The following is a 27,875-nucleotide window of genomic DNA, read 5'->3' on the forward strand; positions in this document are numbered from 1 at the left end:
CATTCATAACCCATAGGAGTATGTGGAGCAAGTTTCAGTTGTCTTGCCAGGAGGACCATATTGCTGAGAACTTACAAAATATTACATGGACACCAAATAACAGCAGTGAGGCGTTACATTTTATAACCCAACAAGGCTTTCAGTGATGGCGCATTTAGTTTTTTCTAGAACAATGAGCATTTGGCTTTGTTTAGGACGAGAATTGACAGTATCAAGCATACTCTATCAAGTATTCAGCATGCTTACAGGCACCAGGGAAGTGTCATTTGTGGAGAATCAAAAAATAAGTGGACAAGGTTGTTTTCTTGCCTGAAACCACATCCCATGTTGGTTTTTACTTTACTATGTAATTTTTTTTAACTTAATGACTAAATTGCTTATGTTTAAATATTTGAGTGTAGCTAATTTAGCAAAGATTAACATATAGATATGTGATCTGACATGCTTGAACATCCAGAATAAATGTGTTTGAACTAATGTTCCTAAATCATATGAAGTTGCATAAATAAAAACAATCTGTATCTTCCTAACCGCTTACCATGATCATTCCCATTCCCACACTCCTATTTTGTGGTATTTCTGCCTCACAAGTCGGAGTGGCATTGTCGGGAATGCTCAAATCCTGTCTGCTTTTCCGCTAATTGAATACTCCAATGTCAGATCTTTTCCGTCAGAAAGGATCCGACATCAATTGAATATACCCCCTAACTTGCAAATGTTCATTTATTTATTTCTCTGACGTCCTAGTGGATGCTGGGAACTCCGTAAGGACCATGGGGAATAGACGGGCTCCGCAGGAGACTGGGCACTCTAAAAAAAAAGATTAGGTACTATCTGGTGTGCACTGGCTCCTCTCTCTATGCCCCTCCTCCAGACCTCCGTTAGAATCTGTGCCCGGCCAGAGCTGGGTGCTCCTAGTGGGCTCTCCTGAGCTTACTAGAAAAGAAAGTATTTATTAGGTTTTTTATTTTCAGTGAGCTTCTGCTGGCAACAGACTCACTGCTACGTGGGACTAAGGGGAGAGAAGCAAACCTACCTGCTTGCAGCTAGCTTGTGCTTCTTAGGCTACTGGACACCATTAGCTCCAGAGGGTTCGAACACAGGCACCTGTCCCCGATCGTCCGTTCCTGGAGCCGCGCCGCCGTCCCCCTTGCAGAGCCAGAAGAACAGAAGCTGGAAGACGACGAAATCGGCGGCTGAAGACTCCTGTCTTCATTAAGGTAGCGCACAGCACCGCAGCTGTGCGCCATTGCTCCCAGCACACTTACACACTCCGGTCACTGTAGGGTGCAGTGCGCTGGGGGGGGGCGCCCTGGGCTGCAATTGAGGTACCTTTGGCACAAAAACATACATATATACAGTCTAGCATTGTATATATGTAAAAACCCCCGCCTTTTTTCACATGAAATGCGGGACAGAAGCCCGCCACTGAGGGGGCGGGGCCTTCTTCCTCAGCACACCAGCGCCATTTTCCCTTCACAGCTCCGCTGGAAGCAGCTCTTCAGGCTCTTCCCTGCAGTATCCAGGTACAAGACGGGTTAAAAAGAGAGGGGGGGCACATAAATTTAGGCGCAAATCAATACAAAAAAGCAGCTATTGGGAAAATCACTTATTAGCAGTGAAAATCCCTGTTATATAGCGCTGTGGTGTGTGCTGGCATACTCTCTCTCTGTCTCCCCAAAGGACTTTGTGGGGTCCTGTCCTCAGTCTGAGCATTCCCTGTGTGTGTGCGGTGTGTCGGTACGGCTGTGTCGACATGTTTGATGAGGAAGGTTACGTGGAGGCGGAGCAAGGGCAGATAAGTGTGGTATCGACCCCGTCGGGGCCGACACCTGATTGGATGGATATGTGGAACGTCTTAAATGACAATGTAAACTCCTTACATAAAAGGTTTGATGACGCTGCAGCCTTGGGACAGCCGAGGTCTCAACCCGCGCCTGCCCAGGCGTCTTAGAAGCCGTCAGGGGCTCATAAACGCCCTCTATCTCAGATGGTTGACACAGATGCCGACACGGAGTCCGACTCCAGTGTCGACGATGATGAGGCACATTTACAGTCTAAAATGACCAAGGCCATCCGATACATGATTATTGCAATGAAAGATGTATTACACATTTCTGAGAGTAACCCGGTTAATACCAAGAGGGTTTATATGTTTGGGGAGAAAAAGCAGCCAGTGACTTTTCCCCCATCTGATGAATTAAATGAATTGTGTGAAGAAGCGTGGAGTTCCCCTGATAAGAAATTAGTGATTTCTAAGAGGTTACTGATGGCGTACCCTTTCCCGCCAACGGACAGGTTACGTTGGGAAACATCCCCTAGGGTGGACAAGGCGCTGACACGCTTATCTAAAAAGGTGGCCCTGCCGTCTCAGGATACGGCCGCCTTAAAGGAGCCTGCGGATAGAAAGCAGGAAGCTATCCTGAAGTCAGTGTATACACACTCTGGTACTCTACTGAGACCTGCTATTGCTTCAGCCTGGATGTGTAGTGCTGTAGCAGTGTGGACAGATACTCTGTTAGACGACATAGATTCCCTCGACAGAGATACTGTTTTGCTAACCCTGGGCCATATCAAAGACGTCGTCTTATATATGCGAGATGCTCAGAGGGACATTTGCCTGCTGGGCTCTAGAATTAATGCTATGTCCATTTCTGCCAGGAGGGTTTTATGGACTCTGCAATGGACAGGAGATGCTGATTCTAAAAAACACATGGAGGTTTTGCCTTATAAGGGTGAGGAATTGTTTGGGGACGGTCTGTCGGACCTCGTGTCTACAGCGACAGCTGGAAAGTCCACTGTCTTGCCTCAGGTTTCCTCACAGCCTAAGAAAGCACCGTATTATCAAATGCAGTACTTTCGTTCCCAAAAAGGCAAGAGGGTCGGGTGCATCCTTTCTTGCCAAAGGCAGGGGTAGAGGTAAGAAGCTGCACCATGCAGCAAGTTCCCATGAACAAAAGTCCTCCCCTGCTTCCTTTAAGTCCACCGCATGACGTTGGGACTCCACAGGCGGAGCCAGGTGCGGTGGGGGCGCGTCTCCGAATCTTCAGCAGCCAGTGGATTCGTTCACAGGTGGATCTCTGGGCTATACAAATTGTATCTCAGGGATACATGCTGGAATTCGAAGCGACTCCTCCCCGCCGTTACCTCAAATCAGCCTTGCCAGCTTCCCCCATGGAAAGGGAGGTAGTGCTGGCGGCAATTTACAAGCTGTACCTCCAGCAAGTGATTGTCAGGGTCCCCCTCCAACAGGGAAGGGGTTACTATTCCACAATGTTTGTGGTACCGAAACCGGATGGTTCGGTGATACCCATTCTGAATCTAAAGTCCTTGAACACTTATATAAAGAAATTCAAGTTCAAAATGGAATCGCTCAGAGCGGTTATTGCAAGCCTGGAAGAGGGGGATTTTATGGTGTCGCTGGACATCAAAGATGCTTACTTGCATGTCCCCATTTACCCACCTCACCAGGAGTACCTCAGATTTGTGGTACAGGACTGTCATTACCAGTTCCAGACGTTGCCGTTTGGCCTGTCCACGGCACCGAGAATATTTACCAAGGTAATGGCCGAAATGATGATACTCCTTCGGCAGAAGGGAGTTATACTTATCCCGTACTTGGACGATCTCCTCATAAAGGCGAGGTCCAGGGAGCAGTTGTTGATCAGCGTAACACTCTCTCAGGAAGTGTTACTACAGCACGGCTGGATTCTGAATGTTCCAAAGTCGCAGCTGATATCTACGACGCGTCTGCTTTTCCTGGGCATGATTCTGGACACAGAACAGAAGAAGGTGTTTCTCCCGGTGGAGAAGGCCCAGGAATTAGCATCTCTGGTCAGGGACCTCCTGAAACCAAAACAGGTATCGGTGCATCACTGCACGCGAGTCCTGGGAAAGATGGTGGCTTCATACGAAGCCATTCCCTTCGGCAGGTTCCATGCAAGGATCTTTCAGTGGGATCTGTTGGACAAGTGGTCCGGATCACATCTTCAGATGCATCGGCTGATCACCCTGTCCCCCAGGGCCAGGGTGTCTCTTCTGTGGTGGCTGCAGAGTACTCACCTTCTCGAGGGCCGCAGGTTCGGCATACAGGACTGGGTCCTGGTGACCACGGATGCAAGCCTCCGAGGGTGGGGGGCAGTCACTCAGGGAAGAAACTTCCAAGGACTGTGGTCAAGTCTGGAGACTTCTCTACACATAAATATACTGGAATTAAGGGCCATTTACAACGCCCTGAGTCAAGCAGAGCCCCTGCTTCGAAACCGGCCAGTGCTGATTCAGTCAGACAACATCACGGCGGTCGCCCATGTAAACCGCCAGGGCGGCACAAGAAGCAGGATGGCAATGGCGGAAGCCACAAAGATTCTTCGATGGGCGGAGAATCACGTGCAAGCACTGTCGGCAGTGTTCATTCCGGGAGTGGACAACTGGGAAGCAGACTTCCTCAGCAGACACGACCTACACCCGGGAGAGTGGGGACTTCATCAGGAAGTCTTCCAACTGATTGCAAACCGATGGGAACTGCCACAGGTGGACATGATGGCGTCCCGCCTCAACAAAAAGCTAAAAAGATATTGCGCCAGGTCAAGGGACCCTCAGGCGATAGCTGTGGACACCCTAGTGACACCGTTGGTGTACCAGTCGGTATATGTGTGTTTCCTCCTCTTCCTCTCATACCAAAAGTACTGAGAATAGTAAGAAAGAGAGGAATAAGAACAATACTCATTGTTCCGGACTGGCCAAGAAGGACTTGGTACCCGGAACTGCAAGAAATGCTCACAGAGGACCCATGGCCTCTGCCTCTCAGACAGGACTTGCTGCAACAAGGGCCCTGTCTGTTCCAAGACTTAACGCGGCTGCATTTGACGGCATGGCGGTTGAACGCCGGATCCTAGCGGAAAAAGGCATTCCGGATGAAGTTATTCCTACGCTGATAAAAGTTAGGAAAGACGTGACGGCAAAACATGATCACCGTATATGGTGGAAGTATGTTGCTTGGTGTGAGGCCAGGATGGCCCCTACAGAGGAATTCCAGCTGGGTCGATTCCTGCACTTTCTACAGTCAGGGGTGACTATGGGCCTAAAATTGGGGTCCATAAAGGTCCAGATTTCGGCCCTATCCATTTTCTTTCAAAAAGAACGGACTTCACTGCCTGGGGTTCAGACATTTGTTAAGGGAGTGCTGCATTTTCAGCCCCCTTTTGTGCCACCAGTGGGATCTTAACGTTGTGTTGGATTTCCTGAAATCCCACTGGTTTGAGCCACTTAAGACCGTGGAACTAAAGTATCTCACGTGGAAAGTGGTCATGCTGTTGGCCTTAGCATCGGCTAGGCGTGTGTCGGAATTGGCGGCTTTGTCATGTAAAAGCCCTTATCTGATCTTCCATATGGACAGGGCAGAATTGAGGACTCGTCCCCAATTTCTCCCAAAGGTGGTGTCATCGTTTCATTTGAACCAACCTATTGTGGTGCCTGCGGCTACTCGGGACTTGGAGGATTCCAAGTTGCTGGACGTAGTCAGGGCTTTGAAAATATGTTTCCAGAACGGCTGGAGTCAGGAAGACTGACTCGCTGTTTATCTTGCATGCACCCAACAAGCTGGGTGCTCCTGCTTCAAAGCAAACTATTGCTCGCTGGATCTGTAGCACGATTCAGCAGGCTCATTCTGCGGCTGGATTGCCGCATCCAAAATCGGTAAAAGCCCATTCCACAAGGAAGGTTGGCTCTTCTTGGGCGGCTGCCCGAGGGGTCTCGGCATTACAGCTTTGCCGAGCTGCTACTTGGTCGGGTTCAAACACACTTGCAAAGTTCTACAAGTTTGATACCCTGGCTGAGGAGGACCTTGTGTTTGCTCATTCGGTGCTGCAGAGTCATCCGCACTCTCCCGCCCGTTTGGGAGCTTTGGTATAATCCCCATGGTCCTTACGGAGTTCCCAGCATCCACTAGGACGTTAGAGAAAATAAGAATTTACTCACCGGTAATTCTATTTCTCGTAGTCCGTAGTGGATGCTGGGCACCCGTCCCAAGTGCGGACTCTCTGCAATACGTTTATATAGTTATTGCTTAAATAAGGGTTATTGTTATGAGCCATCCGTTGAGTGAGGCTCAGTTGTTGTGCATACTGTTAACTGGGTAAGGTTATCACAAGTTGTACGGTGTGTTTGGTGTGGCTGGTATGGGTCTTACCCTGGATTCAAAATTTCCTTTCCTTGTAATGTCCGCTCTTCCGGGCACAGTTTCCCTAACTGAGGTCTGGAGTAGGGGCATAGAGGGAGGAGCCAGTGCACACCAGATAGTACCTAATCTTTTTTTAGAGTGCCCAGTCTCCTGCGGAGCCCGTCTATTCCCCATGGTCCTTACGGAGTTCCCAGCATCCACTACGGACTACGAGAAATAGAATTACCGGTGAGTAAATTCTTATTTTTTTTAGTTTTTTTTTAACTGCTCAGAAATTGTCATTTTATTGAGTGAAGTAGGTGAAGAACAACTTATCCAAAACGATTTTATTAAAAGAAAAAAATCTCCATCCCCCCACAATTTCACTATTTGTCAAATATCTGAAATATCTGGTTTTGGAACACCAGATCATCACGATTATAGCACTGGAAAACATTGCAGCCATCACAACTTTTTTTTTTTCTGGGTACTTGGATTTCCAGATACACACTAGGGAACCGGTGTGGTTTAATGTTAATTTCCCCAGCAACTGCTCCTCTGTGCAGCTGCTGGTTTGGGGGGGGGGGGGGTGCTGCTGTGCTGACTGACCAGCAGTGATCAGCAGCACCCAGTCACAGAAGAGATTACCAGGAAGCTGAGGGGCCAGGAGGTCTGAAAGCAGCAGCTGTGGGAAGTTTCTAATGATGCAACTGTAACGCACAGCTTGGTGTGGTCACGAACGATGTGACCATGCCAACCAAGTGGTTAAAGCCCAGGAAACATGTTACAGCCATACCAGAATTATTTTAAATGATTTTTTTAATGGGTATATTTATTAACAATGCAAAAAGTTATCCAAGCCACCTGCGCCCTGAGACTGCTGCAAAGTCCAATACTAGGGAGCACCACCTCCTTCTCACACAATATAAACAATGGGGGGTATTCAATTGTTAGGAAAAAACAGACGCCCAACTGACTTTTCAAACATATGAATTTTCCCCTCAAGAGTGGTCCAGAAAGCGCGGTCCCTTTGAAGAAACACCAGATGGATCATATTGTAATTAAGATGTTGCTAATAGTCATGGTCTAGTGTTCTCAGTATAAAAAGGAACAGAGTTGTATATCAATATTTTCAGTTTTCTGAATGCACAAGTATGTTCCCTCAATGGGCTCCCCTTACATAAATGAAATGCGTTTACATAACTGTATCTTTAGGTACGCATAACCTCAGCCTTCCATAGATTGGTAACTGGAAGAGACCGTCAACACCAAACAGAATTTACCTTGTATAGAAACTCACCTGGTAACAGGTATAACGTTCATCAAAAGGTATCTTTTTTTTTTTTTGTTCGTTTTTTTTTCTACCCTATTTTCGAAATCCCAGTCAGGATAGGCAAATACTTGTGGTACTACAGGTTATTTTCTAAGTAAAGTTTATTCCACACAGTTCAAAAATAAAATTGCCGTAAAAGGGGTCTATTTACTAATCTTTGGATGGAGGTAAAGTGGTTGGAGATAAAGTACCAGCCAATCAGCTCCTAACTGTCCTTTATCAAACCCAGCCTGTAACATGGTAGGAGCTGATTGGCTAGTACTTTATATCCATCCAAGGCTTAGTAAATAGATCTCAAAATCACAAACGGAACTCTTCTCATGGATTGAGCAAAAGTAAACCTCCCACTATCTTATTGGTGAGTCCACATCGAGAGAGTTCCCTCCACAGCTAGGATACAGACGCCAGAATCCTGACAGCCGTCTTTTTTTTTTTTTTAATAAAGTATTTTTATTTCGGAGAATAGTTTGCACACTGAAAATGCATATCAGGAACATAACATACACATTATGACATGTCATCATCGGGGAAACAGCATACACTTTCGGCTTAACATCTCACTATGTCAAATGCTCAAGGGCGCATAAGTGTGTACAGTTATTTATACCAATAAATTTGCATAATCCGTACAATCTAATATTTAAGAAACCTCATTAGACTTTGTTTTGCTTTTTCCCATTAAAACAATTTCAGACAATCCGTCCGAGAAAAAACAAAAAAACAAAAAACCCTCAGAGGAAAAAAAACAAAAAACAAACAAAACAGAAACCAACCACAGAAAAATAAAAAAAAACAAAAAGACAAGAAAATAAAGGGAAGAGGACGCATTAGGGAAAACTAGCACTCTAGATCTTACCCTGTTCTAGCTAGGCGCAAAGCTATCCTCTCATTCATAACCCATTGGGTGAGAGGGAAGCCTATAGCCCTAGAAAGATCATAAATTAGCAAATCCAGGATCTATGGGAAGGAGTATATGGATTCCATCCATGGAGACCATATTCTTTCAAATTTAGCGGAGGCATTCTGTTTCATATAGATATATCGTTCCTTAAACACAGTGTCGTTTACTAGTGCCTTAAGAGCGGGGAGTGTAGGGCCCTTGGGGGCCATCCATAGCCTTGCAATGCTCACCTTCGCCAACGCACATATATTGCGAGCATAGAGGCCTTCTGGACTAGATACAAAATCAGAGCATCCCATCCCCAGGATACAAAATTGCGGAGTAAGCATGGCCCCGTCCACCCCCGTGTCCTCCAGAATCAACCCGACCCCCGACCAGAAAGCCCGTAACAGCGGACAGTCCCAAATGAGGTGCCAGAAAGTACCCGCAGCCATCCCACACTTAGGGCAGTCACCCGCACGTCCCGCCCCGAATCTAGCCAGTCCAGCCGGGGTCATATATATTCTATGCAGAAGGAAATATTGTATTTGTTGATACCTGATGGATTTAGTAACCTTGCTCGGATTTTCCAAGGCAAGGGCCCAGTTCTCTTCATCTATGGGGCCCAGATCCTCCTCCTTATTTGCCACGGAGACGTGTCAAAGGGTCTGTATGGAGTTTGGCGAGCAGATAACCATAAGCATGGGAAATCATCTTAACTCGACCCAGCATACCTACAAAGGTCTTAATGGGAAATGAGATGATCTTAGGGGGAGAATTGGCGAATTGGGACTGTAATGCGTGTCTGAGTTGTAGGTATCTAAAAAAATAGGAATTAGGTAAATCAAACTCATCTTTTAGTTGTTGGAAGGATTTAAGTGTAGTATCCGTATAGAGGTGATTTATGGAAACAACTGATTTAGGGGCCCAAACCTCCCTCCCCTCGAGCGCATATAATTCAGGAAGCCATTTAGAGTACCAGAGGGGGGTGTCCGGGTCCAATCCATCAAATTTCAAAAGAACTCTTCGTGCCTGCCAAACCCTCGTGTCTTGATATATAAGAGGGGGAAGGAACCGGGCCATGCTCCCACTCAACAACACCTGCAGGGGAGATAAGTCAGGGAAGTAGCATTGGATAAATACCCAGTGTAGAGAAGTGGCGCCAGTATCCTGCACCCATGCACCAATGTGAGTCAGCTGAGCGGCATAGTAGTACACCTGAAAGTTTGGCAAGGCCAGACCTTCGTCGCAGCGCAGCCTGGTAAGAGTGTTCAGCTGTATTCTAGGACGTTTGTTAGCCCATATTAAAGAAGACAGGACACTATTCAATTTCCTAAAGAAGGATGGACGAATATATACAGGGGATTGAAGAACCACATATAGAATCTTAGGTAATATTATCATTTTTACAAGGCTGACCCTGCCAGATACAGTCAATGGAAGCTTACACCAAGTCTTAGAATTACGAACAAGCTGTTGCATGATCGGATCAAGGTTCAAAGGTGTAAAATCAGAGGGGTCGTTGGTTACCTGAATCCCAAGATATTTAAATTTCGCCGTCCAACATAGCGGCAGGGAGATTTTAGGAACATGAGGGGGGAAGGGGGGGGGGCAATCACAGGCATAATGGAGGACTTAGACCAGTTAACATGAAGAATTGCACATACACCAAAATTTTATTTAAACTATACTAATTGGCAACTGGATTTAAAACAACTTAGCACTTTAAAAATATATTTCATAGCATAGGATCCCTAACACTCGAATATCCTTATGGTATGATAATACATGTATTTATACCGTAATCATGGTTATTGTTTCTTTTAAGAAAGAATTGAAACCGTTAATGTAGCAAATATACTGATACTTCAGGTAGCTAAAAGTCAGTTTGTAAAGCAGGCTTTATCTCATATTGCAGCCTCTCTAGAGCGTCTCCGTCTGCCGCTCTCTACCTTAATCACTTATTGTGTTCAGAGCGGTTAGGCTTACCGCTTCCCGAGAGTTTTGGTCCACGGCGCCGGGATTGCGCGCACCGCCTGGCGTGTCCAAGGTGATTGTAGCTGCGGCGCCTGTGTTCACCTCTCAGTGCCCGACTGGCCAGCTGGCTCCAGGCACGTGATCGGCAGCCACGGTCCCTACTTTGCAAAGGGACCAATGCAGGTGGCTCCAGACCCAGGACCGGACTGTCCAATAAAGTGAATGATGCTGAAATCGGTGGCAACCAAATCCGTGAAGTGTTTGGATCCTAAAACACCCTCTTAAAAGAAACAATAACCATGATTACGGTATAAATACATGTATTATCATACAGGACGTGACTGGTGGATATAAATAAGGGTCTTTCACCATTCTTGGACTCTTTCTACATAGTTTTCACAGGTGTCCTTTAGTGAAATCAATCTGGTAATCAGTAGGGTATTACTTGAGTGGAACCATAAGGATATTCGAGTGTTAGGGATCCTATGCTATGAAATATATTTTTAAAGTGCTAAGTTGTTTTAAATCCAGTTGCCAATTGGTATAGTTTAAATTAAATTTTGGTGTATGTGCAATTTTAGATATAATAAATATGGAATAATTCAAGTCTATTTGCGCTCTCTTTTTCCTTTTTTGCTTGTTTACTTTATATAGGGACGCTAATACCCTATTCTGAGAGCAGCAAATAGCATCTCAACACAGGTTCTATCACAGGCGCCTTTCCTTTTTTTAGTAGTTAATATGAAGGCCTGAATAAGCACCGAACTCGATCAATTGCAACAATGTAGGCATAGACCTGGTGTAATCCTGCAAAAACAACAGCATGTCGTCAGCGTAAAGGGCAATCTTATCCTCTCTAGGGCCGGTATGAATGCCCACTATACCCGGGTGGGACCTTATTAGGCAGGCCAAGGGCTCGATGGCCAGGGCAAACAGGGTTGGGGACAGAGGGCATCCCTGTCTGGTCCCGCGGGACAGGCGGAACGGGGGAGAGATATAGCCATTTACTGAGATCCTGGCAGTCGGGTGTTGATAAAGTAGTTTAATCCATTGTATAAAATTAGGCCCGAAGCCCATACATGTCATGACTTCCCATAGATAAGACCATTCGATACTGTCAAATGCCTTGGCGGCATCCAGCGAGACCACTACCGAGTCAGAGGGAAAGACATGTGTGACTTGTAAAATGGTATATAATCTACGTAGGTTAATAGAAGTGGACATCCCTGGCATAAAGCCGGTCTGATCGGAGTGGATAATGGAGGTAATCACGGTGTTGAGACGAACTGCTATGATTTTTGCCAGGATCTTAGCGTCAGTGGGAATCAATGATATCGGTCTATAGGATTCCGGGGATCTAGGGTCCTTTCCGGGCTTCGGGATCACTATAATAATCGCCTCCGCCATAGAGGGGGGAAGTTGATTATTAACAAAAATATCAGAATACAGGGTGTGAAGCCTAGGACCAAAAAAATCAATATGGGTCTTTTATACCTCTGAGGGGATGCCATCATATCCCGGTGCCTTGCCGCTGGGAGACAAGCCTATAGCCGCCGTTACCTCCTCCAGTGTCAAGGGCGCCTCCAACACCTCGGAGGCCTCCGAGGAGAGTGTGGGTAGGGGAATATTTCTTAGGTAAGTGGAGAGGTCCGATGCCGACCCTACCATCTGTGAACTATAAACATCAGCATAGTAAGAGCGGAATAACTGCGCAATGTCCGGCGTGGCGTTTACAGGGGAGCCATCACTACCTGTCATCTGGGTAATTGTAGATCCAGGGCAGTCGCAGTGCACCAATCGAGCCAGCAGGCCACCTGGCCTATCACCCTGCATATAGACATTAGTAGCCTGAAATAGAAGCGAGCGCGAGTTTTTATCAGACAGATGAGCCATCCACGCCGACTGAACCGCCAGCAAGCGTGCTTTCAGTGCAGGGGTGCCATCCACCAAGTAGCTGGATTCCAAATCCCTGGCGTCACTCTCAAGGGCTCGCTCCCTCTCCCTGCAGGACATTTTAAGAGCGGATATACGTCTAATATACGTACCCCTTAGGAAGGCCTTAAATGAATCCCAGACCACTGTTCCCGGGGCCGAGCCTACATTGTCATTAAAGTAGCCCTCCCACTGATTTCACCTGGTCAGAGCAGTCACCTATTTGCATCAGCCAGGAAGGATGCAGTTTCCAATAAGATTGTCCCCTCTGGCACACCATAGCAAGAGTCAACACCATAGGGGAGTGGTCAGAAATACCCCGGGCCTCGTACTGGGCGTCAACCACCCTGGGGAGAAGAACGGGGGACAGTAGGGTCAGGTCGATTCTGGAAAACGAACCATGCGTGCCAGAGAAGCATGAAAACTGACTAGTTGTAGGGTGCCGAGATCTCCACACATCCACCCACTGCAAATTATTCAGAAAATCAGCAAATTTAGTAGGACTAGTGCGCACCCCAGCAGCCTGCGGAGAGCGCCATCTGTCTAAAGCTAAATTCGGAACATTATTAAAGTCACCCATGCAGACTACCGGGGTGTCCGGAGAGGAGGCTATGAATGAGGCGGCCTGCTGTAGCACATCATACGAGAAGGGGGGGGGGGATATATACCGCCAGTATGTAATAGGGTTGGGAACTCAGCTTACAGTCAAGGAACACAAAATGACCGTACTGGTCAGTCTTGACCGACACCAACTCAAATTGCACCGACTTCCTTATCAGAATCGACACACCCCTGGAGGAAGAGGAGTGAGAAGCGTGATAGGCCCAACCAGCCCAGGGTCTTCTAAGTGACAGCAGCCTATTCCCTTCTAAGTGAGTCTCGCAGAGACATGCCACGTCCGGGCCATATTTCCGAAGTGTAGTCAAAACTAAGGAACGCTTTATCTTATTATTTAAACCGCGAACATTCCATGTCAGAAATTTCAAATTAGCCATAGACCTAGTAGGATTCTATGTTGTCCCCTAGAGGAACGACCCAGCAAGTATTCCTGGAAGTCGTTAGTATGGGCAAGAACAGTGCTTATTCCACTCAATCCCTGAATCACAATCCACAGTATCCAATGTATCAAACAACTTCCTGCAGCAAAAAAAGTATACTCAAAAACAAGTTTAAACATGAGAAAAATAACAAACTATGGAAAGAAAAAAACTTGCATAAGGAACAGCAACAAGCTGTTCTCTGACCCCCCCCCCCCCCCCCCTCCCCCCCTCCCCGTATACCACCCCTAACTTCGGCATACTTATATCCCAAACAACCGTTCCTAACTCTCAAAGGCTAAATCTTAACCAAAACACTTAGCCAAAATCAAGCGAGCAAGAGTAAGAAAAGTCCTGAGCCACCAACGCCAAGGGGGGGCTCCCTGGACATGGGTGGAGACCTCTGGTGATCCCAAATGAACATTAGACAGTGCAGGGCAACAGTCCGGGGCCAGCTGACGAGCTCCCGGTGCATATCTGTCCAGCCATTGGGCCGCCTCTCTTGGGGAATTGAAGAATTTGGTTTCCCCGTCCGCTACCACCCGGAGTCGAGAGGGGAATAGCATAGGGTAGGAAAGGTTCAGGTCTCTGAGGCGCCTCTTGATAGGCATAAACTGGGCTCGATCCTTTTGGACGTCCGCGGCAAAATCAGGAAAAGCTGACACGGTAATCCCATTCCTGGTAAGGGGACCTTTTGTGCGTCCCAGACGGAGGACCGAGTCACGATTCTTATAATACAGAAATTTGGCGATGAAGGTGCGCGGAGGAGCGCCAGGAGGTAGAGGACGGGATGATATCCGGTGTGCACGCTCCACCGTAAATTGTGCCGTGAAGGATTCAGCGCCGTACAATTCCTTAAGCCACGATTCAAGGAAGACCTCAGGCTGGGAGCCCCCCTCCTTCTCCGGAAGGCCGACAAAACGCACATTATTCTACGCAGCCGACCCTCCATGTCTAGTATCTTGGATTGCAGGGATGTTACCTGCTGGGTCACCGTGGAAATGGATTGTTTCATAGGACCGCACATATCCTCCAGATTCGAGACACGGGTTTCCGCCTCTCCCACTCTCTCTCGTATGCGCTGGACATCCTGCCGAAGCAGTGAAAGATCACACTGCACTTTCTCCATCTTATCTGAAAGACGCTGTTCCGACCCTGCTATTGCCTCCAGCACTTGTTGAAGGGATGAAGCTGAGGGTGTGTTAGGGGATTCAGCAGCTGTTGCAGATGGAGAGCAGGAGTGTGACGGAGAGGCCCCCTGCGGAGTGGCCTGCGAGGCCCGTGGGTTAGGTTGTCTGACAAACCTCTCCAGTTTAGCCGCAGCCGTGCGCTGACCGTCCCGAACCATGACTGACAATAGGTAGTAACAGACACTCCGGTAAATTCTCAGGTCAGCGGCGTAGAAGGAGACAACAGCAATGAATTTTTAGGGTTGTAATAAGCAGAAATATAACCGCAGCTGGTCGTCAGAGTAGTAGACAAATATAAAAGAAGGCACAGGCAGCGTCCCAGGATATAGGTGAGAATCAGGAGCAATGCAGTAATTAGTATGTAAAATGAGACAGCAGATGAAGTCAGGGTGCAAAATGATCCCAGTATGCAGAAGTCACTCACCAGTTACAGGCTATCAGACCAGTCAGCCTTTAAATGAAAAGAAATATCCCTTCTATTATTTTCTGGGGATCAGCAGTCCATAGCACTGGGGCCGTCCATGCAGCTGAAGCCAAAATGGCCGCCAACCTCTCAGTGTCCTTTCTCCTCTTCCAGGAGTTCCAGGGTGCGCTCCGGTATTCAGGGCCCCGACCTACAGCCCACAGAGATGAGGAGGACCAGCCGTCGTCCCGACGTCTCTCCGCGGCGACAGCGGCCCGTCCCACAGGCTCCGGGCGTAGCGCGGCCGAGAGCCGCCAAAATCGAGGCCGGGGATCCGGAGGAGGCACAGGCCGCAGCTCCGGAAGTGCTCCGCCGCGGGCGTACGGACCTCGAGGATAGCGGGGAAGTCGCCTGTCGGTGCCCCACCGTGTAGGGAAGGGAAGCATGTTAACCAGGCTCACCAGAGGGGGTCAGGATATATTAGGGTGGTTTATCCAGGGAGCTCCCGGGATCTGCTTCCTACTCCTGTGCTGCCGTGGCCACGGCCCCGACAGCCGTCATTTTACTGGCAGTCGGATTACTGGCCCCCCATCGTAACTCCCACTTGGTTGATGGATCCACGCCACTGAGTGGGAATAGAACCTGTGGCAAGCGAAGCTCTCCACCAGGCCCGATTCATGGCGTGTCCGTGAGGGGACTCGTAGAAAGGATGCTGCTGTTGGGATACTGACAGCCGGTGTTTCGTCTGCTGGTATTGCATACCGAATCCTTCCTCTCATACCCTGAGGAAGGTGGGCTGCAGATGCAATTTAAAAGAAAATGTTAATAGAAAGCTGTTAAATTGCAGCTTTAACCTCTTCGGTGGTATGCATGGAAATCTTCCGGGGGATCCAGCGCTGGCTATCCCTGAAAGATTTCCGTGCATACTACCTGCTGATTCCCTGGGGACGGCGCCCAGGAATTGGCATACTCCATTATGGAGTTAAGCCCGCCACCCTCTACTCCTCCCCCCAAGACATCAATATACCACATTTTATTACAATCTGAAACCTTGTTTTATTTGGTGTCATTTGGAATAACCCATGTATCTAGAGTGAACCAGAAAAGCCGTAAGGCTGTTGCTGCTTCCTTTCAGCTTGGTATTGCTTATACCCCTTTCAGACCGCCAGTTTGTAACCCGGATTATTCCACATGAGTACGCATAACCTGGGTTGCTGTGCAGTCTGAAAGGGCGCAGGGGAAATACCCTGTGTAGAGCGACCCGGTATTTTAACCCTGGTAGCGAACAGGGTTGACCAGTTTCAACCCTGGTCACTGTGCAGTGTGAACAGGTTGCTGAGTCGATGCGACCCATTTCCCGTTCACACTGTATAGATTGGGCGGCGCTTTGGGATAAGATTATCTCCAAGCGCTGCCCCCCGCACGTGTCACCGCCCCGACAGTATGCTGGGCTGGGTACAGCGATGTGAAAGGGGCTCAGGTGCTCGCACCTGGGATGTACCTGCATCGCCTGTTCGCGATCTGAAACGGTTTTAGCTGCCTAGTGATATTTTCTTGGTAATTCATTATAGGAGTTTTTGGATTGAAACATCCCACTTGCCATTTCTAATAGTCCAGCAATAACGGAAGTGGCAAAGGAGAGCCTACCCACAGCCTCCATTCTAGACAGAGAAACAAGTATTTGCAGGTAGGTTTTTAGTGCAAGCTGAAAACCCTTATGGGTTCTATACATAGGTATGCACAGCACCTTACATTAGGGTGTGCAGGTCTAGCTCTGCCTTTGAGGGAGCGTCTAGCATTATTTTAATTTCATCATTCATCCTTATCATAATGATCCCCAATTCTGAGTATGTCCTACACAATATATCATCACACCCCAATTTTGTTTATTTTTGTAATTTACATTGTTTTCAAATGTAGTAGTTGCTTTTTTTGGCGATAAGCGAAGGGTGATCTCTGAGAGACATCAACCCACGGCTACTGCCTGCTGGGAAATGGAGACCCTGCATACTCTGACCCCTCCCTCCCTGCCTGATTCCCGCTATTGCACATAATCACTTTTCAGATCTGTTAAATAGGGCCAGTTCATCTAATAAGAGAATGCTTTTATACATGGACATTCGTAACATGTTATCTGTCATGAGCGAAGTCCCAACTAGCCTGTGTATTACATTACAAACAATCTTTTTAATTTTTTTTTTTTTTCCCCCACTTTATTTTGTTTTTCAGGTTTGAGTGGGACAAACTTTTGGAGAATGTTCACTGTTTGATCATAAGTGTGACAAAAACTGACAAGCAGGAAGCTTATGTACTCAGGTAATGTGTTTACAACATTTTGCAAGAATACCACGTAAATTGCATATGATTACTTTGGTGATCAAGTCTAACCCATGTAAATTACGCAAGACTGCTTTCATCCAACACCACTCTTGGCATTGACAAGATTCCATCAATGTGTAAAGGGTTACTCCGCTTATTTTGACAAATTTAAAATCTTTAGGGTCGATTCTATTCGGCAACTAATGAATAGCGCCGGGAATTAGCTCCCGACGCTATTCAATTCAGCAACTAGTTACGTCGGCGATGGCCCGTTCTCGCCGACAAAACAGGTTGAATTGTCGGGAGAACGGGCATTCTCCGACTTAACTCCCCGGCGCGAGGCTGATTCCCGACAGAATCAGCCTTGCGGCAGCACTTTTGTCGGGTTTCTTCTCTCATCCCCCGGGGATGAGAGAAGAATTCCCGACAATTGCAGGTAATTAGTTGCTGAATTGAATAGCGTCGGGAGCTAATTCCCGGCGCTATTCATTAGTTGCCGAATAGAATCGACCCCTTTGTTTGTACGACTGTCTTTAATCAATCTGTGTACATGAAATTGTTTTTTTGCCTGAAATGTACTCTTAATGGTACAAGTGATTCAGTTTCATTAAACTAGCTTTAATAAGAAACGTGTAATAAGCAGTTGTGCAGTACGGTTTGTTGTTCAGGATGTAGCTGATGAAAGTTGTGACTAGCTGCCATGTGTCAGCAGTAGGGCTGATTCAGAGTTGGGAACAAAGTAAAAAAATAAGTGACAGAATTATATTGCCATGTAGGTGGGGGAGATGCAGTATGTGCAGAGAGATATAGTTCAGTAGGGGCTAGGGATGATCAATAGTTTATGGTCTGTCGAATACTTTTGCCATCGATGGGAGAGAAATAGATGGTTTCCTTCCATCAAATGTACCTTTTTTTTTTTTTTTTTTTTTTTACAAGGTGCAGGGCCACAGATAATTGCGCCACCCCCTGACACCTGCTAAGCCCCACCCCCAGGCTGGTTTTCCCACAGGCCAGTAACTGAAAGAACAGGGATGGTGGGTGAAAGCATCAATGGTCTCCCATACCATAGCTAATTAGCATTGATGCCACGCACAGCTTCACCATCGATAATTAACACACTGATAGCCATCCCTAGTAGGGACGTGACCTAGTTTAAATCTAAATTGCAGTGCTAATGTAAAGCCGTCCAGCATTTGTGGAAGATTTTTATTTTTATTTTTTTTGCAGCATGGTTTGGTCCAGATGCAAAGTTAATTATTTTTTGGTTTTGCTCCCAATTCAAAATTGGCCCCAGTTCAGGCAATAATCTGATTTTCTAGGGGTCAGGAATTATTCTAGCACGTTGTAAAACCCACACTATTTTGTACTAGGCATTATCCTTTTGAAGTACATTCAACCCCTTGTGTTCCTATGGGTTAAGCTGCAGATAGGAATTGAGTTGTGTATAGCATAAATGTAATCTGCAATCTTGTTTTTGGCCAGTATATAGAAATATGGGGGACTGCCACCAAATTTACTGTTATCTAAGTTATGAGGCTGAAGACTGTAGCATTATCTTTCACTGGCAGGATACTAAAGAATCCCACTAGGATAATGGACGGCATTTCTAGTGACTAGTAAAGAGCAGAAAAGCCTGGATTTCTGTGCATGTACAGTGGCTATAAGTGTTCACCTTTGTCATTTTTCAATGTATATAATGAAATCAAGAGTTGTCACTAATGAACACATTATGTAATGTCAATTCAATTCATCAACCATATCCTTGCAAACAGGGTTGGCTGGTTTAAACCAAATGTTTAAAAAAGCAAACTTTTTTTTTTTTTTTATTATGCAGACTTAAAAAAAACTTACATAGCAAAAAAAATTTTATTCAAAATGTTTAAAGCCAGCGACATGCCCAGTGCGAAAACGTAACTACTTTTTGTGTGTTTATCTGAAATATGCTTTTGGACTTTCCATTTTTTATTCCTAGTTATTTATTTAATTATAAGTAATAAGTAGAGCTATTGCTTAACATAAACTTGTTCTTATCTTCAGTTTCATCTATAACTGAGTGTACATTGTGTGTTTTAATATGTTTAATGATCTATCTACATATATTCAGATGTATAGTCAAACAACAAAGAGAAAGGAGGACATGTGATTGGGGCATATTCAGATGTTATAGGAATGATGAACAGTACAAAAATTGTTTTCATTGGGGGAGATTCAAATGTGTGAAAAGTCGGTTGGGTGTCTGTTTTTTCCTGTCTATTAGATAGGAAAAAAAACAGACTCCCGACTGACTTTTCAAACATTTTAATCTCCCCCATTGAATGATTTACAATATATCATATCAAAGCCTAATAACTTTGGATGGTTAATGTTAGAAAGCATTAAAACATGGTTAATCAAGGTTTCTCTTGCGACCTAGAGGATGCTGGGGACTCCGTAAGGACCATGGGGATTGACGGGCTCCGCAGGAGACATGGGCACTAAAAAAAGAACTTTAGGTATGGGTGTGCACTGGCTCCTCCCTCTATGCCCCTCCTCCAGACCTCAGTTTATTACTGTGCCCAGAGGAGACTGGGTGCATTACAGGGAGCTCTCCTGAGTTTCCTGAAAAGAAAGTATTTTGTTAGGTTTTTTATTTTCAGGGAGCCTGCTGGCAACAGACTCCCTGCATCGAGGGACTGAGGGGAGAGAAACAGACCTACTTTAATGTTAGGCTCTGTTTCTTAGGCCACTGGACACCATTAGCTCCAGAGGGAACGGAACACAGGTCTCACCCTCGCCGTTCGTCCAAGAGCCGCGCCGCCGTCCTCCTCGCAGAGCCGGAAGATAGAAGCCGGGTGAGTATGTGAAGAAAGAAGACTTCAGAGGCGGCAGAAGACTTCAGATCTTCATAGAGGTAACGCACAGCGGTAACGCTGTGCGCCATTGCTCCCACACAGCACACACACGGCAGTCACTGTAAGTGTGCAGGGCGGGCACCCTGGGCAGCAATAAGGACCTCCAAATCTGGCTTAAATAGTGATATACAGGCTAGGCACTGTATATATGAGACCCCCGCCAGTTTTTTTAAATTTTTCAGCGGGACCGAAGCCCGCAGCTGAGGGGGCGGAGCTTGTTCCTCAGCACTCACCAGCGCCATTTTCTCCACAGCACACCGCTGAGAAGAAGCTCCCCGGACTCTCCCCTGCTTACCACGGTGAAAGAGGGCTTTTAAGAAGGGGGGGGGGGACATAATTTGGCGCAAAATAGATAACAGCGCTATCTGGGTAAACATTGTGTTTTTTCCCTGGGTCATTAGCGCTGGGTGTGTGCTGGCATACTCTCTCTCTGTCTCTCCAAAGGGCCTTAAGGGGGAACTGTCTTCAGATAAGGGGATTCCCTGAGTGTGTGGTGTTTCGGTACGCGTGTGTCGGCATGTCTGAGGTAGAAGGCTCTCCTAGGGAGGTGGAGCAAATGACTGTGGTGTCTCCGTCGGCAACACTGACACCTGACTGGTTGGATATGTGGAATGTTTTAAGTGCTAATGTGAATTTATTGCACAAAAGGTTGGACAAAGCTGAGTCCAAGGGATGTACAGGGTGTCAAGCCCTGCCTGCCCCTATGTCACAGGGACCTTCGGGGTCTCAAAAGCGCCCACTATCCCAAATAGTATACACGGATACCGACACGGATTCTGACTCCAGTGTCGACTACGATGATGCAAAGTTACAGCCAAAATTGGCTAAAAGTATTCATTATATGATCATTGCAATAAAAGAGGTGTTGCATATCACGGATGAACCCCCTGTCCCTGACACGAGGGTGCGCATGTATAAGGAAAAGAAACCTGAGGTATCCTTTCCCCCGTCTCATGAGCTGAATGAGTTATTTGAAAAGGCTTGGGAATCTCCAGACAAAAAACTGCAGATTCCCAAAAGGATTCTTATGGCGCATCCTTTCCAGAATAAGGACAGGATACGGTGGGAGTCCGCCCCAAGGGTGGACAAAGCGTTGACACGCTTGTCCAAAAAGGTAGCGCTGCTATCCCAAGATACGGCTACCCTCAGTGATCCTGCTGATCGCAAGCAGGAGACTACCTTGAAGTCTATTTACACACATTCTGGTACCTTACTCAGACCGGCGATAGCGTCGGCTTGGGTTTGTAGCGCTGTAATAGCGTGGACAGAGATCTTATCGGCGGAAATTGATACCCTGGATAAGGATACCATGTTATTGACCCTGGGTCATATTAAAGATGCTGTCTTGTATATGAGAGATGCTCAAAGAGACATTGGCCTACTGGGTTCTAGAGTCAACACTATGGCGATTTCTGCTAGACGAGTCCCATGGACCCAGCAATGGACAGGTGATGCTGACTCAAAGAGGCATATGGAGGTTTTACCTTACAGGGGTGAGGAATTGTTTGGGGAAGGTCTATCAGACCTGGTTTCCACAGCTACGGCAGGTAAATCAAATATCTCTGACGTCCTAGTGGATGCTGGGGACTCCGTAAGGACCATGGGGAATAGACGGGCTCCGCAGGAGACTGGGCACTCTATAAGAAAGATTTGGTACTATCTGGTGTGCACTGGCTCCTCCCTCTATGCCCCTCCTCCAGACCTCCGTTAGATTTCTGTGCCCGGCCGAGCTGGATGCACACTAGGGGCTCTCCTGAGCTCCTAGAAAGAAAGTATATGTTTGGTTTTTTATTTTACAGTGAGACCTGCTGGCAACAGGCTCACTGCAACGAGGGACTAAGGGGAGAAGAAGCGAACCTACCTGCTTGCAGCTAGCTTGGGCTTCTTAGGCTACTGGACACCATTAGCTCCAGAGGGATCGACCGCAGGACCCGTCCTTGGTGTTCGTTCCCGGAGCCGCGCCGCCGTCCCCCTTACAGAGCCAGAAGCAAGAAGATGGTCCGGAAATTCGGCGGCAGAAGACTTCAGTCTTCACCAAGGTAGCGCACAGCACTGCAGCTGTGCGCCATTGCTCCTCATACACACTTCACACTCCGGTCACTGAGGGTGCAGGGCGCTGGGGGGGGCGCCCTGAGCAGCAATAAAAACACCTTGGCTGGCAAAATAACCACAATATATAGCCCCAGAGGCTATATATGTGGTAATTACCCCTGCCAGAATCCAGAAAAAAGCGGGAGAAAAGTCTGCCGTAAAAGGGGCGGAGCCATCTCCCTCAGCACACTGGCGCTATTTCTCCCTCACAGTTCCGCTGGAAGGAAGCTCCCTGACTCTCCCCTGCAGTCTACACTACAGAAAGGGTAAAAAAGAGAGGGGGGGCACTAAATTTAGGTTAGGCGCAGTATAACTTATAGCAGCTATAAGGGGACATAATTCAGTTAGTCCCTGCATTATATAGCGCTCTGGTGTGTGCTGGCATACTCTCTCTCTGTCTCCCCAAAGGGCTTTTGTGGGGTCCTGTCTCCTTTAAGAGCATTCCCTGTGTGTGTGCGGTGTGTCGGTACGGCTGTGTCGACATGTTTGATGAGGAGGCTTATGTGGAGACGGAGCAGATGCCTATAAATGTGATGTCACCCTCTGCGGGGCAGACACCTGAGTGGATGGACTTATGGAAGGAATTACGTGCAAGTGTCGACTCCTTACATAAAAAATTTGACGACATGCCAAATGCGGGACAGCCGGCTTCTCAGCTCGTGCCTGCCCAGACAATTCAAAGGCCATCAGGGGCTCTGAAACGCCCACTACCTCAGATGGCAGACACAGATGTCGACACGGATACTGATACCAGTGTCGTCGACGATGAGTCAAATTTAATGTCCACTAGAGCCATTCGTTGCATGATTGAGGCAATGAAAGAGGTATTACACATTTCTGATATAAACCCAGGTACCTCAAAAAAGGGTATTATGTTTGGGGAGAAAAAACTACCAATAGTTTTTCCCCCATCTGAAGAATTAAATGAAGTGTGTGAAGAAGCGTGGGCTTCCCCCGATAAAAAATTGGTGATTTCAAAAAAATTACTAATGGCGTTCCCTTTCTCGCCAGAGGATAGGTCACGTTGGGAAACTCCCCCTAGGGTGGATAAAGCGCTCACACGTTTGTCTAAAAAGGTGGCACTACCGTCTCCGGATACGGCCGCCCTAAAGGAACCTGCTGATAGAAAGCAGGAGGCTATCCTAAAGTCTATATATACACACACTGGTGTTATACTGAGACCAGCTATTGCTTCAGCGTGGATGTGCAGTGCTGCTGCTGCTTGGTCAGATTCCCTGTCGGAAAATATTGACACCCTAGACAGGGACACTATATTGCTAACCGTAGAGCATATAAAAGACTCAGTCTTGTACATGAGAGATGCACAGAGGGAGATCTGCCGGCTGGCATCTAGAATAAGTGCATTGTCCATTTCTGCTAGGAGAGGCTTATGGACTCGGCAGTGGACAGGGGATGCAGATTCTAAAAGGCACATGGAAGTTTTGCCTTATAAGGGTGAGGAGTTATTCGGGGATGGTCTCTCAGACCTTGTTTCCACAGCAACAGCTGGGAAGTCAGCATTTTTGCCCCATGTCCCCTCACAGCCTAAGAAAGCGCCGTATTATCAGGTACAGTCCTTTCGACCCCAGAAAAACAGGCGGGGAAAAGGCGGGTCCTTTCTGTCTAGAGGCAGAGGAAGGGGAAAAAAGCTGCAACACACAGCAGGTTCCCAGGAACAAAAGTCCTCCCCCGCTTCTTCCAAATCCGCCGCATGACGGTGGGGCTCCACAGGCGGAGCCAGGTACGGTGGGGGGCCGCCTCAAAAATTTCAGCGATCAGTGGGTTCGCTCATGGGTGGATCCCTGGATCCTTCAAGTAGTATCTCAGGGGGTACAAGCTGGAATTCGAGGCGCCTCTCCCCCGCCGTTTCCTCAAATCGGCCTTACCGACAACTCCCTCGGGCAGGGAGGCTGTGCTAGAGGCAATTCACAAGCTGTATTCCCAGCAGGTGATAGTCAAGGTACCCCTACTTCAACAAGGACGGGGTTACTATTCCACACTGTTTGTGGTACCGAAACCGGACGGTTCGGTGAGACCCATTTTAAATTTGAAATCTTTGAACACATACATAAAAAGATTAAAGTTCAAGATGGAATCGCTCAGGGCGGTTATTGCAAGCCTGGACGAGGGGGATTACATGGTATCCCTGGACATCAAGGATGCTTACCTGCATGTCCCCATTTACCTTCCTCACCAGGAGTACCTCAGATTTGTGGTACAGGATTGCCATTACCAATTCCAGACACTACCGTTTGGACTGTCCACGGCACCGAGGGTGTTTACCAAGGTAATGGCAGAAATGATGATACTCCTTCGAAAAAAGGGAGTTTTAATTATCCCGTACTTGGACGATCTCCTAATAAAGGCGAGGTCCAGGGAGCAGCTACTGGTCGGAGTAGCACTATCCAGGGAAGTGCTACAACAGCATGGCTGGATTCTAAACATTCCAAAGTCACAACTGGTTCCTTCCACACGCTTACTGTTCCTGGGGATGATTCTGGACACAGAACAGAAAAAAGTGTTTCTCCCGCAGGAGAAAGCCAAGGAGCTGTCATCTCTAGTCAGAGACCTCCTAAAACCAAAACGGGTATCGGTGCATCACTGCACACGAGTCCTGGGAAAAATGGTGGCTTCATACGAAGCAATTCCATTCGGCAGGTTCCATGCAAGGACCTTCCAGTGGGACCTCTTGGACAAGTGGTCGGGATCGCATCTTCAGATGCATCAACTGATAACCCTGTCTCCGAGGACCAGGGTGTCTCTACTGTGGTGGCTGCAGAGTGCTCATCTTCTAGAGGGCCGCAGATTCGGCATACAGGACTGGGTCCTGGTGACCACGGATGCCAGCCTTCGAGGCTAGGGCGCAGTCACACAGGGAAGAAATTTCCAGGGACTTTGGTCAAGTCAGGAGTCGTCCCTACACATAAATATTCTGGAACTGAGGGCCATTTACAATGCCCTAAGTCAGGCAAGGCCCCTGCTTCAAAACCAGCCGGTTCTGATCCAATCAGACAACATCACGGCAGTCGCCCATGTAAACCGACAGGGCGGCACAAGAAGCAGGATGGCGATTGCAGAAGCCACAAGGATTCTCCGATGGGCGGAAAATCACGTACTAGCACTGTCAGCAGTATTCATTCCGGGAGTGGACAACTGGGAAGCAGACTTCCTCAGCAGACACGCCCTCCACCCGGGAGAGTGGGGACTTCATCCAGAAGTCTTCCTACTGTTGGTAAACCGTTGGGAAAGGCCACAGGTGGACATGATGGCGTCCCGCCTCAACAAAAAGCTAAAGAGATATTGCGCCAGGTCAAGGGACCCTCAGGCGATAGCTGTGGACGCTCTAGTGACACCGTGGGTGTACCAGTCGGTTTATGTGTTCCCTCCTCTGCCTCTCGTACCAAAGGTACTGAGAATAATAAGAAGGCGAGGAGTAAGAACGATACTCGTGGTTCCGGATTGGCCAAGAAGAGCTTGGTACCCAGAACTTCAAGAAATGATATCAGAGGACCCATGGCCTCTACCGCTCAGACAAGATCTGCTACAGCAGGGGCCCTGTCTGTTCCAAGACTTACCGCGGCTGCGTTTGACGGCATGGCGGTTGAATTCCGGATCCTAAAGGAAAAGGGCATTCCGGAAGAAGTCATTCCTACGCTGATAAAATCCAGGAAAGAAGTAACCGCAAACCATTATCACCGTATTTGGCGAAAATATGTTGCGTGGTGTGAGGCCAGGAAGGCCCCTACAGAGGAATTTCAGCTGGGTCGTTTTCTGCACTTCCTACAGTCGGGAGTGACTATGGGCCTAAAATTGGGTTCCATTAAGGTCCAGATTTCGGCTCTGTCGATTTTCTTCCAGAAAGAACTGGCTTCACTGCCTGAAGTTCAGACTTTTGTAAAGGGAGTGCTTCATATTCAGCCCCCTTTTGTGCCTCCGGTGGCACCTTGGGATCTCAATGTGGTGTTGAGTTTCCTAAAATCACATTGGTTTGAACCACTTAAAACTGTGGATCTGAAATATCTCACGTGGAAAGTGGTCATGTTATTGGCCTTGGCTTCGGCCAGGCGTGTGTCAGAATTGGCGGCTTTGTCATGTAAAAGCCCTTATCTGATTTTCCATATGGATAGGGCAGAATTGAGGACTCGTCCCCAGTTTCTCCCTAAGGTGGTATCAGCTTTTCACTTGAACCAACCTATTGTGGTGCCTGCGGCTACTAGGGACTTGGAGGATTCCAAGTTACTGGACGTAGTCAGGGCCTTGAAAATCTATGTTTCCAGGACGGCTGGAGTCAGGAAAACTGACTCGCTTTTTATCCTGTATGCACCCAACAAAATAGGTGCTCCTGCTTCTAAGCAGACTATTGCTCGCTGGATTTGTAGCACAATTCAGCTGGCGCATTCTGCAGCTGGATTGCCGCATCCTAAATCAGTGAAAGCCCATTCCACGAGGAAGGTGGGCTCATCTTGGGCGGCTGCCCGAGGGGTCTCGGCTTTACAACTTTGCCGAGCTGCAACTTGGTCAGGGGCAAACACGTTTGCTAAATTCTACAAATTTGATACCCTGGCTGAGGAGGACCTTGAGTTCTCTCATTCGGTGCTGCAGAGTCATCTGCACTCTCCCGTCCGTTTGGGAGCTTTGGTATAATCCCCATGGTCCTTACGGAGTCCCCAGCATCCACTAGGACGTCAGAGAAAATAAGAATTTACTCACCGGTAATTCTATTTCTCGTAGTCCGTAGTGGATGCTGGGCGCCCATCCCAAGTGCGGATTGTCTGCAATACTTGTATATAGTTATTGCCTAACTAAAGGGTTATTGTTGAGCCATCTGTTGAGAGGCTCAGTTATATTTCATACTGTTAACTGGGTATAATATCACGAGTTATACGGTGTGATTGGTGTGGCTGGTATGAGTCTTACCCGGGATTCAAAATCCTTCCTTATTGTGTCAGCTCTTCCGGGCACAGTATCCTAACTGAGGTCTGGAGGAGGGGCATAGAGGGAGGAGCCAGTGCACACCAGATAGTACCAAATCTTTCTTATAGAGTGCCCAGTCTCCTGCGGAGCCCGTCTATTCCCCATGGTCCTTACGGAGTCCCCAGCATCCACTACGGACTACGAGAAATAGAATTACCGGTGAGTAAATTCTTATTTTTTTGCCTTATATTCCCTCACAGCCTAAGAAAGCGCCACATTATCAGATGCAGTCCTTTCGGTCAAATAGAAACAAGAGAGTACGAGGATCGTCCTTTCTTGGCAGAGCGAAAAAGCTGCCTACCACAGCTAGTTCCCAGGAGCAGAAGTCCTCCCCGGCCTCTGCAAAATCCACTGCATGACGCTGGGGCTCCGCTGAGGGAGTCCGCCCCAGTGGGGGCACGTCTTCGACTTTTCAGCCACATCTGGGTTCACTCACAGGTGGATCCCTGGGCAATAGAAATTGTTTCCCAGGGGTACAAGCTGGAATTCGAAGAGGTGCCTCCTCGCCGGTTTTTCAAATCGGCCCTGCCAGCTTCTCCCCCAGAAAGGGAGATAGTTTTAAATGCGATTCACAAATTGTGTCTTCAACAGGTGGTGGTCAAAGTTCCCCTGCTTCAACAAGGGAAGGGGTATTACTCAACCCTGTTTGTAGTCCCGAAACCGGACGGTTCGGTCAGACCCATTCTAAATT

General features: G+C 47.6%; 1 protein-coding gene across 1 annotated transcript in view; it reads left to right on the forward strand.

The window, feature by feature from the left end:
- Window positions 1-27,875, forward strand: part of AMD1 (adenosylmethionine decarboxylase 1) — a 106,309-nt gene that overhangs the window by 19,496 nt on the left and 58,938 nt on the right. The window contains exon 2 of the mRNA XM_063917137.1: window positions 17,139-17,225. Within this exon, the coding sequence (XP_063773207.1) occupies window positions 17,139-17,225 (87 nt within the window). The remainder of the gene's footprint in view (window positions 1-17,138; window positions 17,226-27,875) is intronic.

Source organism: Pseudophryne corroboree, chromosome 4 (assembly GCF_028390025.1).
Source record: "Pseudophryne corroboree isolate aPseCor3 chromosome 4, aPseCor3.hap2, whole genome shotgun sequence".
NCBI lineage: Eukaryota > Metazoa > Chordata > Amphibia > Anura > Myobatrachidae > Pseudophryne > Pseudophryne corroboree.